The 18,466-nt window shown below is 39.5% G+C and overlaps 1 protein-coding gene across 2 annotated transcripts in view; it reads right to left on the minus strand.

Annotated features, from left to right (window-relative positions):
* Positions 1 to 10,163: 10,163 nt before the first annotated feature.
* The window catches only part of LOC149773305 (uncharacterized), a 127,462-nt gene continuing 119,159 nt past the window's right edge, over positions 10,164 to 18,466 (minus strand). For both annotated transcript variants that reach the window (XM_089946527.1, XM_089946526.1), the window contains one exon: positions 10,164 to 16,830. In XM_089946527.1, coding sequence (XP_089802653.1) covers positions 16,796 to 16,830 — 35 coding nt within the window. In that variant the 3' untranslated portion in view covers positions 10,164 to 16,795. The remainder of the gene's footprint in view (positions 16,831 to 18,466) is intronic.

Genomic DNA, 18,466 nt, shown 5'->3' on the forward strand with positions numbered 1-18,466 from the left:
CTCGTTGGGGACCTGGTCTTTTTCTTCTTCTTCTTGGAGCTTCGTTTGACTTTTTTCTTGGGGAGAAGTTTGGGGGCATTAGGATCCCATCTTAAGAGAGAACGAATGATGACCCCCTCCTAGAGTACCGCTCCCTCCAGGTTTCAAAATGATTTGCTTTTTGGTTTGAGTGTCGATGCGGGGATCGGCCAGTTGGGTCAAAGCGACTTTGTTTCGATCGAAAAAGCGTTTGGTTTGATGAGGAATCTGAATGATTCCATGTAGTACTTGACGTGCCGTCACCGTGAACCATCGTAAGACTTCTTTGAGACTAGCTTCTAAGACACGAGCTCGTATTTGTGGATTTTTTTCTCGACTGATGCCATACAAGGCACGAATCAATTTGACGGGAAGATGCGACTGAAGGGACGTCATGTTCACACTGTGTGAGACAGACGAAAAGGGTCTGAGATTTTTATAGATTTTTTTTGTGGAGTGAAATGAAGTCGAGGACGGAGACGTGTACAGGACAGGCCCTTCGTCTTGGCACCAGTGGTGAAACAAGTGGGTACGAAATCGCAAATCATCGGGGGTCGTAGGTTTCAAATCGACGAGTAAATAAGCGTGTGGAGTTTGAGTGGCATCGTCGTACCCCTGAGTCAGCCAAGGCGTTCCTAACTGTTTGGCTAAGACTTGCACTTGCGATTTATCTCGAGGGCTTTTAAACAAGACCACGTAATGCGCATTGAGACTGATGGTGCGATGGGCTTTACTTTGTTGAAACAAATTTTGGGTGATGTAAACGACACTGGCATTACGGTGACGCCCTTTGCGCGTGAACCACAGTTTAATTTCTTTTTCGTCTTCTCCTAACATGTCGTCGAAAATGACCAAATGGGTTTGACGGGAGTCGGAGACGATGCCGTCGTCTTCTTTAGGAATGCCTTCCACAAACACGATGGAATCGCCTTGACTTCTCGCAAGAGGCTGTACGCCGATTGCCACTCTTTGTAACACCACACGATCCGCTGCGGTGGCCGATCGATCAAATGATGTTTATGTTCGATCAAACGTTTGACGAATTCGGTTTTGCCTGAACCGCTAGGTCCAGCAATGAGCATGTTAAAGGGATGGCGAAGATACAAAGCCTCCCAACTGGCACGATCTAAGTGTTCGTCGATGACTTTGACAGTAGAGGAAGAGGGAGCAGAGACAGCAAAGGTAGTCATAGTGTCAGGAATGTCACTTGTGACACGAAAAGAAACAAGACAAGAGTTTATATACTTTTTCAGAACACGTTTATTGAATGTTTTAAACATGAATACGAAAGACACAAATACATAAAAGCCAAAGGCTTAAGTACAACGATAAAAGGCACATGATAACCATTAACGTGGAATAAACATAAGTGTCTGTACAACATGTTTTGGGTAAAGTTCTGACCAGTTCTATATGGGGTAAGGTCACACAAGTGTCCTCCCGAAAGGGTCTTTCAGGCATGTTCACGACAGTCCTTTCCAGGGTGACGGGTTCTTCTGGCACCGTCACTAACACGGGTTGAAAAGTAACTTTTTTCCTTAAACATGTCTCGTGCATACTGGGCCACTTCTTGGGTCCAAGCCTCAAAATCCCATTCTTTCCAGGCACGGACATCTGTCCAATGGGGATGTAAGTCACAAGCTACACACACATCGTCATACACGTCTTGGGTAGCTAAACGTTGACGACTCTTTTTTTCCTGTTGAGGTCGAGAAGTATCCAGATGAAAGCGCAAGGCTTTGAGCAAAAGGAGTTTTTCGTGACCATTTAAGGCCATGGGGGATGTGGTAAGTACTGATCGTAAAGAGTCCACAAAGAATCGGCTGGTAAACGAAATCCCAGAAAACAAGTCACTAAGACACACACCACTTGTCGACCCAAATTGAATGGATACAGTTCATGTAATAATCGATGGTAATGATCCACGGTTTGAATATGGTCATTGAGTTCCTTCCACGAAATCTGTTCAATGACATGTGACATAAGCCGTGGCATGGCAGCCTTTTTTGATATTCTCTTTTTTTCGGATGCAATACACGTACTTTCTAGCCAGAGATCTTCGTTCTCCAGTAGGAAATCTAAATCTTGCATACTGTAACCGAAACGTCAGAGTTGGTTTATAAGTTTCCTCTTCCGCTAAGTAGATTCCACGTAACAAATGTTGGTAATCCTTTAACTTGTCTTCCTCAATGTATTGCTGTAGGTGAATCTCGAAGTAACCAAAATGATCAACACGTGAATCATCGGGGGCCTGGAAGTATTGAACAAGGTCTGACCACTGAAACAATTTCTGACGAATCAGTTCCCTTATACCATTCAGGTACAAGTGGTTAAAGATCTGGTGACGTAACGGATGCAGTTGTTCTATACGTTTCACTTGTATTTTCACCAGCTCTCGGTAAATGCGTTCTCTCAACTCCACAGGCAAAGCACGAATGTTCTCTAGCAAAGTATCCATGAATAGGTCATACTAAATCCTCTTTGGACTGACACAAGAAATGTACTCTTTGCACAAACATGGTTTCACTTCAGTGTCGAATTTAAATCGTTGAGTCACTAATCTACACATTACAATTCGTTCAGAAGTTTCCTCTTTCACCAAGTTGACATTGTGTTCAAGATGTTGGTAATTCGTTAACTCTTCCTCTGGAATTCGATGCAGTACGTTTACAATGATGTAACTACAATCGTCCATACCAAACCAATCCTTTTTAAAACTAGAGGATCGTTGATCAATGTCTGTCCGATGGAACACTTTCAATTGAATCAATCCTTGTATAGCCTTCAGGTACCAGTGGTTCAAACACCAATGACGTAACGGATGCAATTGTTCTTTACGTTTCACTTGTATTTTGACCAGCTCTCGGTAAATGCGTTCTCTCAACTCCACAGGCAAAGCACGAATGTTCTCTTGTAAAGTATCCATGAACAGATTATTATGGTAAGAAGTTACTTCAATGTCTCGGTCCCACTAAGGGTAAGTAATGACAATTCGGTGACCATCGAGCATGTTCAACGTAGGCCGAATCTTGCGGTTCCCAGTGGTGAAGTGACACACCGCAACTGAAGCACTCGACTTTATCTCCTTCGCCCAAGTAGAAAAATCCGGCTCTGGCTAATTCTTCGGGGGTCGGTCCTCCCAGATACTTAGGCAATTTTCCTTTGAACGATTGAAGACGATTTTCAAAGTCGCAGTATTCCGAGAAACGCACAGGGAACGAATATTCGTCTTTCACAGGTTCGTTTCGATGAGGGTTGAGTGACATGGGTAGGAGTTTGCTCAGGGCTGGATGACATCCGTAGGGGGGTAGACGTGAAGGTGAACATTCCCCTTTAAAACGAAACCCAGTAAAATGTCCAAGAGGACGAGCGGCATCACTTTCGCATCCCACAGGTTTGACACGCACAGCATCACTTTCCATGATAGGGGTAGGGACACTAAAGTTCCCATGATGCTTTACGGCATCGCTCAGGTCACAACGTACAGCATCGTTCCCATCGCAAGGCTCACAATCGCACTCGTCTGCAAACTCCGTTACGCAATTACAATGGTAACCACATGGACAATCGCAGTTTCCCTCCGGACATTTTCCGTCGCAATGCATGGATCTTATCCATCCAATATTAGTCACACGAAAGGAAGATACAACTTTTTTACAATCCCCAAACTGGAACGATGTCTCTTTCAAAGTATTCATCTTGTTCGCTCGGTCTTGGTAGTCACAATGAACTATCGATCTTGCCTAGGGTTCTTTTTTATATACAGACCAATACCGACGTGTCCATACGGTAAGGTGAAATGATTGGGAAGTCGAACTCGCTTCTGGTACACAATTTGATAGTCTTTTTCCAAGGGCCGACTGACGATGTGGTGAGTGGGTAAACGTACAATCTTGTTCGGTTGATAGGTGGTCACTTTAAACTTTGCATCCTCTCCCGATTGCAAGGCTTCTTTCAATACCCCAAAGTTGACCACACGAATGGTACGATAATTCAGAGTCAGTCCTTTCACTTTGCACGTCGTGTGCACTTCTCCTTGTGGGTCCCGGTATTCGTAGCCGTAATTTTTGGGACCGCCACTGACGAAACTTAGAATCTTGTCGTCGGGATGCTCGTCTGTCCAGGCTCCTAAACGGTCTCCTTCGATGTTAGGGTGCTGTTGACTCGGGTGATGGATGTAAATGCAACTGTCCGTGTCAAAGTACAGGACGCGTTCCCCTAACAGTTCTAAAGCTTCGTACAATTTTAAGCGAGCATGAGCTGTCGCGTAAGCCGCAATGATGACATTTCCAAAAGGGTCGTCTTGTACAAAGTCCAGATCTTCTTCGTAATTGACCAAGATCAAATCCTCGCGAACGACGTCCACGTGTTTCATGTATTTGGTTTTGTCGTGAATCATCTGAAAGTAGCGGGAAGGTTCTGTCAAATATTCCGTCTTGGGTAAACACGGTCGTTGTGCCATTTTACCCCACAAGCAATTTAACATCACTTTGGCAAACGATCGCCTGCCTTCGTTTTTCTCGATGTGGTCTAAAGAGATGCCTTCTTGTTCGTAGTATTTCTCTTTGAATTGTATTTGGTCTTCGGGAGTGTGACACCAGGACGGATAGCCGCTGACTTCTTGCTTCAGTTTCAAAACGGCATCCACGTAGTCGGCGAAAATGCCTTTCTGACTGGGATCACCCTTGTGGTATTGTTGTGTCTTGGGAAAGTGGCAAATTTCGTACACTTCTAACAGTTGGTATCCCATGTCCAGAGCTTTGAACAATTCTACGCTGAACCAGGTTCCCGTCAAGGCACGTTCTTCCTGGGTGTGCTGACAAGGCTGATCTTGGTTGCACGTTTCGGCACAAGTACGGCACAAGGGAAACATCAGTTTGCCTTGACAATGGTAAGGTAAGACGGGATGGTATAGGTTCGTGGGAGGCAAAACTTTACACTTGATCAAGCCTTCGTATTGTCGAATGTTTTTCAGGTCGATGTGTTCCGTTAACAATTGCGGGTGCCCTACAGGAAAGCGACAATATTTGCACACGTAGGGATACAGCGAACACACGTCCAAGTATTTGATTTCTTCTCCTTTCTCTTCGTCGGCTTGGTACAGCAAACAGGTGGCATTGGTCCTTCCTCCGTACAAACTATCCCTCGGGTTCAGTGGGTCCATGAACTGGTAACTTTCCACGAGGCGTTTAAACTCGGGATCGGTTTTCATACGGTGATCGTACTCGTGTTCCCACATTTCCACCACTTGGTATCCTTGCTGTTCTAACTTTAGGCGTCGCTGACGAGTGTCCTGGTACAAGTCTTCCATGGTTCGTTGCAAAAACTGATTTTTAGTGCCACGGTCAGGGTAACAGACGGGACATCCGTGAAATAAGCAACCGTTAAACTCGTACACGATCTTGGGGTTTTCTAAGTCCCAGCCATCTACCGAATACGTTCCTATGGTCTTTTCACCCCCTACGTTGCGAGCACGCTGAATCCACTTGTCTTCCTTGTCGCAAAAGTAATGTAACCAACGTAGGGCTTTGACCGAGTATTGACGTTTGACATAGTTGGTCGTTTGAGGACTGATGACAGCCACGGTGTTTTCAGGCATGAATCGTTGCCTGTACACTAAGGAACACGCTTTGGCAATGGTGCAAGCTTCTTTCAAAGGATCGACCCCTCCGTGTTCCATGAACAGTTCTCGAAATTTTCCACAGCAACGCCGTAAAATGTCCACGTCGGAACGACAATACTTTAGCATTTCTTCTTGAAAGTCGAAAGGGTCCGAGGCGTGAGCCTGGTACCAAGCGTAGAAAGCTTCTCGTTGTTCGGTACGCATGTTGTCGGGGTCGTAATAGTGAGCCTCAGGTAAATGGGGTAGAACGGCGTGTTGATTGGCTTCCGTATTGAAAAAGTGTGGAAAGTACCCTTTAGCCATTTCTGTCATTCCAAACGTTTTAGGCATTCGGCTCAAAGGCATGGCCAAGTAACTCATCGAATCTTTAAACTGTACTTGTCCCACTTGCATGAAAATGATTTTGGCTCCGTTCAAAGTCACTTTAGGACGCTCGGTGCCTTGTTCCGTATAGTATCTCAAAAGAAACTGTCCATCGTATCCGGAGAAATTGTGAGCCATCACCGTGGCATGACGATGACAATCTCCGTAACGTTCGATGTCCTCTTGGCTCCACGTCTTGTCGATGGGGTCTAAGACCCATTGGGCAAAATCGGCTAACGTGTTCGGTCCCCGAAAGATTTTTTCACGCCCTCCGGGAATCTTTCTGCAATGAGGGCAATGACTGAAAATAGGTTCTTGAATGCACTTTTCGCACGCTCGATGAGCCACGCAGAAATTAGAAATGTGAATGTCAGTCTCTTGCATGCATTCGAAATCGAAAAAGATGAAATTGCCTTTCTTCTTGTGACCATCCTCTTTCTCTGGTTGGGGTTGGTATTTTTGCACGTAGCATTGGTGTTCCAAGTCCACGATGTGATGACAAATGTGACATTTTTTCTTTCCTCGACATACGTGTGCCTTGGCATTATTGGTACATAGGCCTTGTCCACACGTAGGGCACAATCTCAGCAGTTGACAAGCGCATTTCTGCTGTGAACCTTGTGTTTTCAAATGTTGTTGGTAACAGGTAGGGCTGACAAACGTGCGCAGACAAGTTGAACAAGGCACTGGTCCTTCGCTCAGACAGGGTGGAGAGGCCAAACATCCTGAGCATTTCAATCCGCAATGGTTGTGTTGCTCTCGATTATTAAAACCATAGTCACATTTCTCACAGTAATAACTGTATCCCAGGAATCCAGTGATACTGGTAATGGTATCGAAATGGTCATCGTGATAATAGACATGAATGTATTTTCCGTCCTTAAAGTCTTGGCCTCGAAACAACAGAGACCCACGCACTTCTTGAGGGTGTACTTTCAAGGTGTATCGTGGAGCTAGGGCATCTTGCAATTTTTGCATCTCAGGAATGCCACAGGGTGTGTCTTTGGACAGGTCAGCTTGTTGTAACAGGAGTTCTGCTTCGTTTCGTTGTTTGGCTCGGTCCGATTGTTGAATAGTTTTCCAGCTTCTTTTCCATTCTACCGTGTCGTTCTTGTTGGCATAGGTTCGTCCCACCACGATGGCACGGGCTAAACACATCTGGTCTTGAGGGTTGTTAATTCGGACGAGACTTGTTTTGGTGTTGCGAAGGTCGTCCACCAATAAGACCTTTTTGCGTCCAGTCCCTTGAGGAGGAGAGACGTGGGTCATGTCCAGTGTGGCTTTTCCATCGGTGATGTCAAACTGGTCATTAGATTGTTGCACGTGTTGAATCTTGTCCATGACTTTGGAAGCGGTCAATTCTGCAGGGGTGCTGAACTCGATCCAAACGGGATTTCAAGCTGTCGTGTTGTATGGAAAGTCTCAAGCGATCGTCTTCTTTGGGTTGACATTGTCGCTTGAGTGCAGTGAGCAAAGAATCCCACACTCCAGTGATGAACCCTTCTGCTTTCTCTAACGGTACGTCAGCCTTGAAATCTTTAAACTTCACCGTGTATTTGTAAGCCGTGGTTCTAAATTTTCTAGAGGAGCGCTTTTCGGTCTCTCGAATGGAATAGTATTTTTCAGGGTTGACTAAGGGTGGCAAACTTGGTTTAGAGGGTTCGAATTCTGGTTCACTCATATCCTCTTCAAAATCACTGGCATGAATTTGTGCCAAGACTTCAGCTCTGGTACGAGGCGATAGATCACGTTTCTGCCTCTTACTTTCTTCTTCTTTCTTCTCGAATGAATAGGATCGTTTCATCTTGAGTGAAAAACGTCGAAAGACTCAAGTTTAAACACCATGGACTAATTTATAGTCATGGCAGACCAGCGTATATAAAAGAGGGTGTGTCTTGTCCTTTCACTATTCATTTCACTCTCTAACCGAGCACAACGATGGAAGAGACTGGCCAAATCGAACGTTTCATCAGAGCTTTGCGAGGGGTCATTAGAAAATTCTCTTCAGACCAGCCCACGGACTACTCTCCTTCCTTTCGAGATAAAAGTCAAGAAACTTGCTATATCTGTCAGAAGAAAGGGCATTGGTCTTCAGAGTGTCCAGACCGTCAAAAAAGAAAAAAAGGGGCTAGAAAAGACAAAAGTAAAGATACCTGTTATTATTGTAAAGAAAAAGGACATTGGTCTCCAGATTGCCCAAAAAAGAAACAAGTGGAGTCAGAAGAAAAGAGGGATTCTTCAGAAGAAGAGAGGGAGTCTTCAGAGGAAGAAAGAAGACAATTCTATTTACAAGAGGCAAAGAAACAGGAGAAGAAAAGAAGAAGGGAAGAAAGTGAGAAGGAAGAAGAGGAAAAGAAGGTGAAGAAATTTAAAAAACAGAGAGAGTAAACAAGGAGACAGAAGAAGTGAATGAACTTTTTAAAGTGTTCTGTTGTGAATTGTGAATTGGATTGTAACAATGGATAAAAGAATAAATTAATTATATAAGGTAAGTGTCTTTGAGTTTTGATTTTAAAATAAGAACGTACACTCATGCACTCATACACAGACACGTACTATAGGGGTAAAATGGTTTTTTTTTTGAGTTATTGGCAATTGAAATTGTATTTCTTTTTGAGAGACGTGGGTGGCCCTTAAAAGGGCCTTTCTTTGGTGTAGGGGTGAGTTTAAGCAATCAATTTTAACTGCCTTAAGCCTTTGCCACGGCGAAGGCCTACTTCTGGACTGCGTACTGTTGATGATGATGATTTGGTTGAAATCACTAAGGGTGGTACGACAGGCTTAGTCACAGGGTTGACGTGTTTAGCTCGGGAAGGTCGTATTCTCTTCGGTCGTAATAAAGAAGTCTGATACATTTGTTTCAGACTTCTTAACTCCGCTAAAATGTCCAACAGTACCGTGACCGTTTGATTTTCACCCTCTTGTTTCTTTGCTGCTACTTCTTCTTCTTCTTCTTGTTTTTTTCTTACCTCTTCTTCTTGTTGCTGTTGCTGTAGGAGAAAAGCTTGTTCCGCTTCCTTTTGTCGTTGTATAAATTTCTCCAATTCTTCTTTCTGTCTCTGTCTAAAATTCTCCACTTGCGGTAATGAAGAAGGTAACGAAGGTTCCGGAACAAATTCTTGCGAGGTAAGAAAATCCACAAAATCCCAATTTACCTCTTCTGAAAGTAAGTCCGGGTTCCCTTGGGTGGTCTCCACTGCTGGTGCACCCCAATGAATCGTTTTCTGAGTTTCCGTCATATTGAATTACTGTCGCATAGATTGCACACAGGCGCTAGCGAATCTATATAGACCACGTGACGTCACTAACTGCTCTCTTCGGATTGGATGCGGGCTGACTGAATTTTGTAACGCGTGTTTGGATTGGTGAATGAACTCAATCCGTTTCAATCCTTCCTCTACCTATAAATAAGCGCAGTTCACTGCATTGATTCACCTGTTCTCGTCGCTTCAAGATGTTGACCACAGTCGAATCATCCACCCTTGTGTCTTCAATGATGTTTAGGACGGACATGCTCATGTATGTCCGGTCCAAGTGGACCGTTGTCGACAAGTCAGACACCAGTCTGTGGATACGAAGAGTGTACGTAGAAAGACAAGGTTGCCTCAAGAGGACACTGATTTATGGCCCTCGAGTAAGACGCAGCTTGAGGACAAGAAGATGCCGCAAATGCCCTTTATGTTAAGGGCATATTAACATAAAACCAAAGGCCCTTTTCAGGGCCATCCACATTTCTCGAAAAGAGAATGACTTTCAATTGCCTACCCCTTTTTTATTTTGTTTTTTTTTATTTTTTATTTGAAAAAAAAAAAAAAATCCCATGTTCAATTCCCCCTGGTCCCTAGATAGACCCACACTTTATTCCCCCCCCCCATGTTCAATTCTCCTTGACGCTAGAGTTGCCCATGATTTTCCTCCATGTTAAATTTCCCTTGACGGTAGAGTTGCCCAGGGGGTTTTGTAATGATAATTCCCATTGACTCTAGGGTGCCCCATATTACTACTGATATTCCAGCTAAGATGTGAAAGCAGGTGGGGCGAGAATATCCACCTCCCCCACCCGTCTTTCAAGCGAGGCTCTTATAATGCATTATAGATTCAAATCCACATTTGTACACTGATAACTTTGTCTCTCTGAGACTTTAAAAGAATAAAATGATTCAACATTTTAGGACATTTTATTACTAAGATAAACAAAACTACACACATATAAGCAATGTGACACATACTTTCAAAGGAATACATATTATACCACATATAACAACAATTTAAGGTAGATGTTCCCATCTTCAACATTTACGGCATGCATTGTGGCCACCTGTTTTAGTTCAGACGCGAAAACAGGTTGGAACGGGAATATAAGCTCACAGCCACTCACTCGTCTTTACTCAGAGGAGGATCTCGCACGTATAAATGATGCAAGCCCACGTTTCCACACTCACAACTTTGTCTCTCTCTGACTAACGAAGAATACGGTGAATATGTATATTTAATTTGGACTGTGTGCTTGACCTATGTCCATGATTTGGTGTATAATTTTGGTGGATACCTGCTTTTGGTCATGTTTGTAAGTTGTTTGCTGATGTTTTGAGTTCAAGGTCTAGCTTGGTTAAAATATATAATGTTCTGAAAGAGAAGGTCTGATGCATATCCTGGTCATTTTATTGTCTCTTAAGTTTTATATAACGTTTGGGTCAACAAATTTACTAAATCCTATCTTACGATCAGTCTCTGAAATAATTTTTAGTTGAGTTCAGATAAAATTTGAGAATAATCATTTATTTAAAAAAGATATCCATTGGAATTATAAAGTGCTCAGTGACATTTTGGCTTAAATCATTATTTTGGGATTATTGTGAATTCATTCAAAGACATTCTGGATTATATCAATGTTAAACATCAAGACCGTTGGTAAATGAACTCATTTAACACTATAGTTATATCAGCAAGTTCAGTATTATAATTCATTCAGATCGCTATGTACCGTTGAACCTGGTGATATAACTTTTAGGATTAGTTTGGATATAATTCACAATAATGTAAGTTCCGCTTAAAGTTTTACTTGGTAACTTAGAGAAATAAAAATTTATTTCTTGATTTTACTAAACCTCCTGGTTTCGCTTATTTGTTTTACCTAGTTTAAGATTATAGAGTCATGGCACGATTTAAACTTTAGGATATTTAAAATTCTCTTTCCGCCAACCTACATGTGTCGAAACGACGTTTTAGGTGGAGTGGCCATAAATATAATTAGCCACATTGACAATATTTGGAACAACATCTGTTTGTAAAATACATCAGCCTCAAATGTAGTTGTGAAGTTCAAATCCCAAAGATGAAAATAAAAGAATAAAAAAAGGAAATGATTGTTTTCCGTGGCACGAAAAATATGATCCCGGAATCTACATATAACCTACAAGCATGCCTACCATAACACATTTTATTTGTCGACGTCATAAAAAAAGTCGAGTTGACAAGGTTTGTAAAAAAAATGTCTTAAGTCAAAACCGTTTAAATTGTAAAAGTAAAAATTGCTAAAACCTTTACAATAGCAAATAAATTCAAAATAACCCAACTATGTAAGTATACAAGCTAAATAATAGATGGTGACAAGTTCTTTAAAACGTACATAAATTAAAAGTAGAGTTAAAAAATATGATATCCTTAAAATATGGGATGATTTTTTTTACATAAGCCACGATGTTTGATAAAAAATGTCTAACATATTTTATGTTGCATAATTCTTAATTCATGCAGCTCAAAACAGCAGCAACAACTTCATGTCTCACAAGGTGGAAGCAATAAAGACTCACGGTAATATGGAATAATGGGGAACCAGTTTGTAAATGGGTGAAGACAAAGTAGAGGATACGAGTTTGACTGGCCAGGATTGGTTGATAATGAAATTCAGATTTTAGTAAACACAATCTTTTGAGAGCTTATCCTAGTTGTAACTGAAAATAATAGAGTCAATGTTTTACTGATGGAATTTCAGTCCTTTAACATACTTGGAACACTCATTACTAAAATTAGCACCAGACTCTTTGGCGCGGAAAAGAAAGCACATGTTTCGAACACAGGTAGATCCAGAAAATGCCGCCGCTTAAATGGTTTTTTCTGCACAGAAGCTGTCATCAAGGATGCATCTATACTGATAAATATAGGTTTGATTATGAGCACTCTGAATTTAAACTTATTTAATTTTTAACATCATGGTGTTTGCGTAGGTTTACTATGGGAAATGAATTAGTGCCGGATTCCTAAAGCTCATCAAGTACGTGTTCCACCGTCAGTCAACACTGATACGGTATTTACTATTTACTGTGCTCGAGGTTTACCCTTCCAATGGTGTGCAAAATTCAGGTATGTCTGCCATCTATTCGCGCGGCACAATACCACTTCATTTCGAATATTTGTTCTATATGAGGGACGCTGCATTTGGCTTCGTGTATCAAGAACGGGGGAAAAGAAATTATTGCAGTAAAACTGACTTACGTCATCTACATATGGATACAAATATGTCTAACAAATTCCATCTGTATACATAAAGCGTTTTTTAAATTTTATATATATATATATATATACGCTAACGGAATTTCCGGAAAAAGGAAGAATCTTCTTAATACAGATTTGCCGTCAGTAATACTGGAATATTCATTTCTGTTCCAACGCACCTGTTTTCACGAGCTAAAACAAAAAAGTGGCAATATTCAAGTCTGACATTATGTTGAAAATAATCTGTAGCAACCGATCTAACGTTTTATGATAAAAATACCACATCGACTCTCACATTGACCGAACGTTTGAAGATAGTCGTGTTATATTGATCATTACAATTTCAATTCACAATACATAGATATAATAAGCCCGCAAACAAGAAATGGCAACCAAGTTCAGATTAATTTAACACAATAAAATAACCAACGCACGTGTAGCAGGGTCTTGCCCGTGATATTCAACAATTTAACTTTTCTTTTTCTTATCATAATGTTTGAATCACAATCAGCGGCTGAAATGGAGTTCGGTGTTAGTAGGTAAACCCTCCTAAATTTAAAATCGGCACTGCATAACGTGCCATCGTACTGTTTGTTGTCGTTTAATGGCATATCAACACACGAGAGCCTATAGTGCCGAGCAACTGGACTAGGTTGCCTTGTCAAGGCGACCCCGGCTGTTTTTGGCAGAGTTCGAATCTGCGATCTCTGGTTGATGAGCCTAACTGCCAAATTACCGCGGCCTCCATAATTTTGTGTCTCAATTTGAAGACACGTGACCAATAACTATTACCATTAAACCCCCAAAATCGCGAAAGATTAACCCAAAATGGCTTATTCCTTTTTGGGTACATACATTTAAACACAACAAGAACAATAATAATAATAATAATACTTTCAGAGTGAGGAAACAAACTGTATTGTCTGAGGCTCAGATCAAAGGGAAACTGTTCCACTCCAGTGAAAACAATGTTGTAGCATAACTAATTACAGTAATGCGAAGAACAATGGCACTTAAAGCTGGACGGGAATTCGGTCAAATAAAGGTGACATGTATACAATAATTGCATCAATATACAGAAAATGCAAGATAATACAAAATAAGAATAGGTGACAGAGGCAAGATAATGTACACTAATTAAAAAAAACCAAAGACTATATTACAGGCAATTAAATACAAAACAGCTTGAACTGCTTTATGTTGACATGGAGAATTGATGTGGCTAATTAATAGTTCTTAAGAAACACACACACACATACACACTCACACACAAGGAAAAACTGGAAGGACTGACATTCTACTCCTTGAAAAGAATTTAATTAATTTACAAGACAAAACCATTTTTCCTTTTGACTACGAAGTTTGGAAGCCATCTTTGACATTCTTCTGTGATACCAAAATTTTCCAATTAGCTCCTGTATTGACATTTTGGATCTCAGCTTGGTACCATTTTCATTTGCGATCAACAATACATCACAGTAAGTCTTTGAAAGAGCAACGATAACAAGATTGTCAAGATGGATGGCATGGTGGCCATATTAGTAACGAAATTTACACCATTTCTATCTAGTACCAACAAACATCGTAAGAAGTCTTTTGTTGAAAATTTCGTCTCTATGACTTTCCATTTTCTAGAGTAGAGGAAAAAAATAATAAAGATGGTTGACACAGTGACCACATTGGATATCAGATCGGTATCATTGTCATTTAGGACCCACTAGGTATCATAAGAAATTGTTTAGTATAAACCGCATAATCATCATACCTATATAGTGCCAAGGTAAGTCGACTGAAGTGTCTTCACCATACGACCCTGGCAAAATATGAACCCGTAGCCTTTCGTTGGCATGTATAGCAGGCCTACTGCTAAGTTATTGCAGCCCCATAGTTCTGTCTCAAAATTTGGCGACGCGTGACCAAAAAAGCATTACCATTAGGAACAATAAAACGATGGCAGCCACGGTGACCACATTGAATAAACAGATCGGCTTCGTTTTAATTTAGGACCACCTGGGCATTATAAGATATAGCTTAGTATAAATCACATGTTCATATGACCACCCATTCAAGAAGAGTGATAACAATATTTCTACTTGATTTGTAGCTTGTTGGGCAATTTACCTAGTTATGTATCAAGACATGTACTTTACTTTGCTCAGGGACAGAAACTCAAACATAATCACATCAGCGACATGACAGTTATGAAGACTGCTCGATCGTCTTTTTAAGATATTTGACAGGTCCTATTAGCTTGACTATTGTTATAAAAAAAATTCCATTACCATGCCTCTTTGTTAAAGTGACACTGTCTGTCTGCATGCTTGGATTGATAGATGAACGGAGGGGATGCATGCATGTACTTATGTAAAAAGATTACCTCTTATAATAAGCCAGAGAGCACATTTGGCATTGAAAATAAAAACAGCATCCGGATATAAATCCCTGTCAAAGGTTTGTAGAAAATCTATGAAATAGTAATGAGTAATGCAATAGTTTTTCAGGAGAGACAACTCCTTGCAAAGCGATAACATTTTCCAAATTTTAATGACAACAGTTGAGGAAAAGTTGAAATAATTTGAATACTTTAAAAGTACATAAAGGGCTTTAGTTTCTTTACTTTTCAATACCATTTAAAAGCTGTCATAGATAGTCTTGACCACAAGTGGCCATTTGTGATGTCGCTAAGCCTATTCTGGTTTATTGCCAATACATAGGTTTACCAATTTGTTGCTTCAGTCAAATATTTCTGAACTGTTGTTAAATAAATCACAATGAACAAACAATGCCAAAACCACATAGCAAGTAGGGATTGTGGAGGCGCTTGAGGAACCAGTGTTTTAAGCCTGTCATATGTGCATGACATACTTCAGACACCTAACACTTTCACACTATGAAAGCAAGAAACCCAAGAAGGAACTGATAATGGTTGACAAGAATTTCCAGAAATTCAAGATAAGACTAGTTCTTCCTCTTAGCTGTTGAGTGGTGAAACCATGTCTGACATAATTCAGTGAAAACAAGATTTCAAATTACATGTAGCTGCTGTGGTGGACATACTGTGTGTCAAATTAGCAGCTTGTTTATTAAGGACCCAGTAGTCACCATCTGACTTTATTTGGTGAAAACCCCATGTCAATAGGACGATCCATTCAGGATTCGTGACCACAACATTTTCAAGATGGATGTTATGGCTGCCATGTTGGATGTGCAGCTGACACCATTTTCCTTTCAGATCCACTAGCTAAAAACTCTAACTTGGTATGGCCATCCTTTTGGGAGGATTCACGATAACAATATGTTCGAGGTAGCCATCATGGTGGCAATGTTGAGGGTCATTTTGAAGTATCATCATTTACAACCAGCTAGACATCATAAGATCTCTTGGTGAAAGCACCATGTCAAAATGACTTTTCCAGTAACACTATTTTTAAGATGTATGACCAGTTCTTTACAAGTAGTATGTTCTTACTTTAAGGTTGCATTACCAATTTTAAATAAAGACTTTGGGTGCACAATTTCAGTCAACTGCAGTACTATTCGATCAAATAGGATTGCCATACAAAATAAATATTTTCACACCTTCTACTGAAATATTCTTGATATTAAATTATCATTTGTGAATGTGCTTCATTTCAAAAAGGGTGCATGATGCACAAAAAGATGGTATACATGTGCTATTTGTATATATTTTATGAGGACCATATCAGATATTAGCTATAATGTCAAATATCATCCTCTCAAACTAAAGTAAATATTATTATTACTGCTATTATTATTATTATTATTGGTCAAATAAGGCAAAATAAGTTCAGGCTTCAAAATTTGTAAATAAAAGTTAATACCAGCTAACATGCAAAGTTTAAACCAAATCATAGAGATCACTACAATTATTACTTGTATGTGTTAATAATTACCTGTGGATGAAGATAATTCTATGAATCAACTACTTTTTATGGGTACCAATTTAGTGGATTTCATGCTTGCAAACTGCAAATGTACCCCTTCCCCCCAAAAATTACTGAACAGAAAGAAAAATCTTCAGTCAATCGATTCAAGTCCTGACAAAATTGGCATTTGTAAAAAAAAAAAACCATTAAACTGATACTCGTGGAAATAATCCTAGTACTTATATTGTAGCTAGTTAGAGACAACTGCCACTATCTGTACAGTAACTTGGACACATAACATGTAAATGAAGTATAATAGTAATAAGCTGTGAATTAATCTGAAAATCTGTTGGTGGTCCACAAGGTTCTGTGTCAACAATATTCCTTCCATTAAACTCTCTTCACATCACTACAAATCACTGTTTTTCTGACTTTTGTTGAGATCTGTAAAGTAAAAGTAAAAATTTCAAATAAACTACAAATGTGTTCAAGGAACAAGGAAGACCCATCACAGTGCTTCAACTGACATAAAAAGTTGACAGAGTGTGCAAGACAGACTTCTGGATGGGTAACTGACACACATATCTAGGTTATTTCTTTTTATAACATTCCTAATCAAGCTGCTTATAATAATAATAATAATAATAATAATAATAATGAGGACTTTGAATAGCGCCTAATCTTTAGAAGCTCTAAGCGCTTTACAACATTAGGCAACACCTATAACATAAAAAATCATATATAATGATATGATTAAAAAAAAAAAACACCATTAAATTAAAAAAGTTTTCCTTTTGGCTAATGATGAAACTATAATTTAAGTTAATATTGAAACCATACAATGAGCAAGAAAGGTGAAATGTATCTCACGTGATATCAACACAATCTACATATGGTTATAATGACTGGTGAGAACATGAATACACTTTCTTTCAGAAATTTTTATAAAATTGTTAAATGCGGGATAAACATAATGAAAGTTCAAAAACTAAATATCACAAACATTAAAATGACTTCTGGAAAAGAAAAAGGTAAATTTGCAATTTCGATCTAGTAATACATGTTAAGGATATAAACCAAATTAAAGAAAGTTCTGTTTCTCTTAATATTTCTACCTTTAAAACTTTTGATTTCTGCATGTCACTCTAGTCTCTCCCACTTGTCTTGATTCTCAACTAATATCTGGCATTAGTGAAAAAATGCAAACTAGTACTGATGACCATAATGCATTACATGATGACCATTCTGTACTATGTAGCTGGTAATGTCATGTGATGTAGATACTGAATTACAGAAATATTACCACATTAAATTGCTTCAATCTTTTTTTCTTATTAAATCATATGGATGAGAGGAAAATCAGCATTGAAGTGCATGCTTAAAACAGTACATTAAAAACATGTAAAGCAATATATTGCATTATAGTGCAGGGTACACAGTTAAATCCATTATACCTGGTGAGTTGAACATGACATGCATAACATCTAATGAAGCACACAATTAGGTTTAGAACTGCAAAACCAATAACCAAAAGCAAGACCCTCATCAGACATGTATGGGAATCAATCACGCTAGGAAAAGCAAACACAATAACATACCAAGATTATTTGGTTTGAAGATCTAATGTATGTACTTTTTTAAACTATTTTGTTTTATATCTGAAAAGAACTTTCACTAAAATAAATAGTACATTAATTTGTATATGTGGAAAGAAAACTGATACAAATCTACCTTAATAACTGTGTCTTTGTCAGTTAACATGTCACTCAGTACAAGACCATGAGGTATGTGTGATGTTATTAACAATGATGTTACTTGGTATTTATGATGTCACTTGCCAATTGTGTCATTTTAGTTGTCAGTTGAAAACACGAAAATCAAGCAAAATTATGTCAGAAGGAATGGTTAAGGTCATTCATTACATGGTTTATTTTAACCAGATGTGAGAAACAGTTAAAAATTATCAGTATCAGAAAGGTGATTATTGGGTCGCTAGAAATTCATCTAATGCCCTTCTCAAATAATGGAGATCATTGGTTACATCATTGAAAAAATCACATACATTATACTCAGGAAATTA

The sequence above is a fragment of the Sinohyriopsis cumingii genome, unplaced genomic scaffold (genome assembly GCF_028554795.1).
Source record: "Sinohyriopsis cumingii isolate HCF-2022 unplaced genomic scaffold, ASM2855479v2 utg000695l, whole genome shotgun sequence".
NCBI classification, from domain to species: domain Eukaryota; kingdom Metazoa; phylum Mollusca; class Bivalvia; order Unionida; family Unionidae; genus Sinohyriopsis; species Sinohyriopsis cumingii.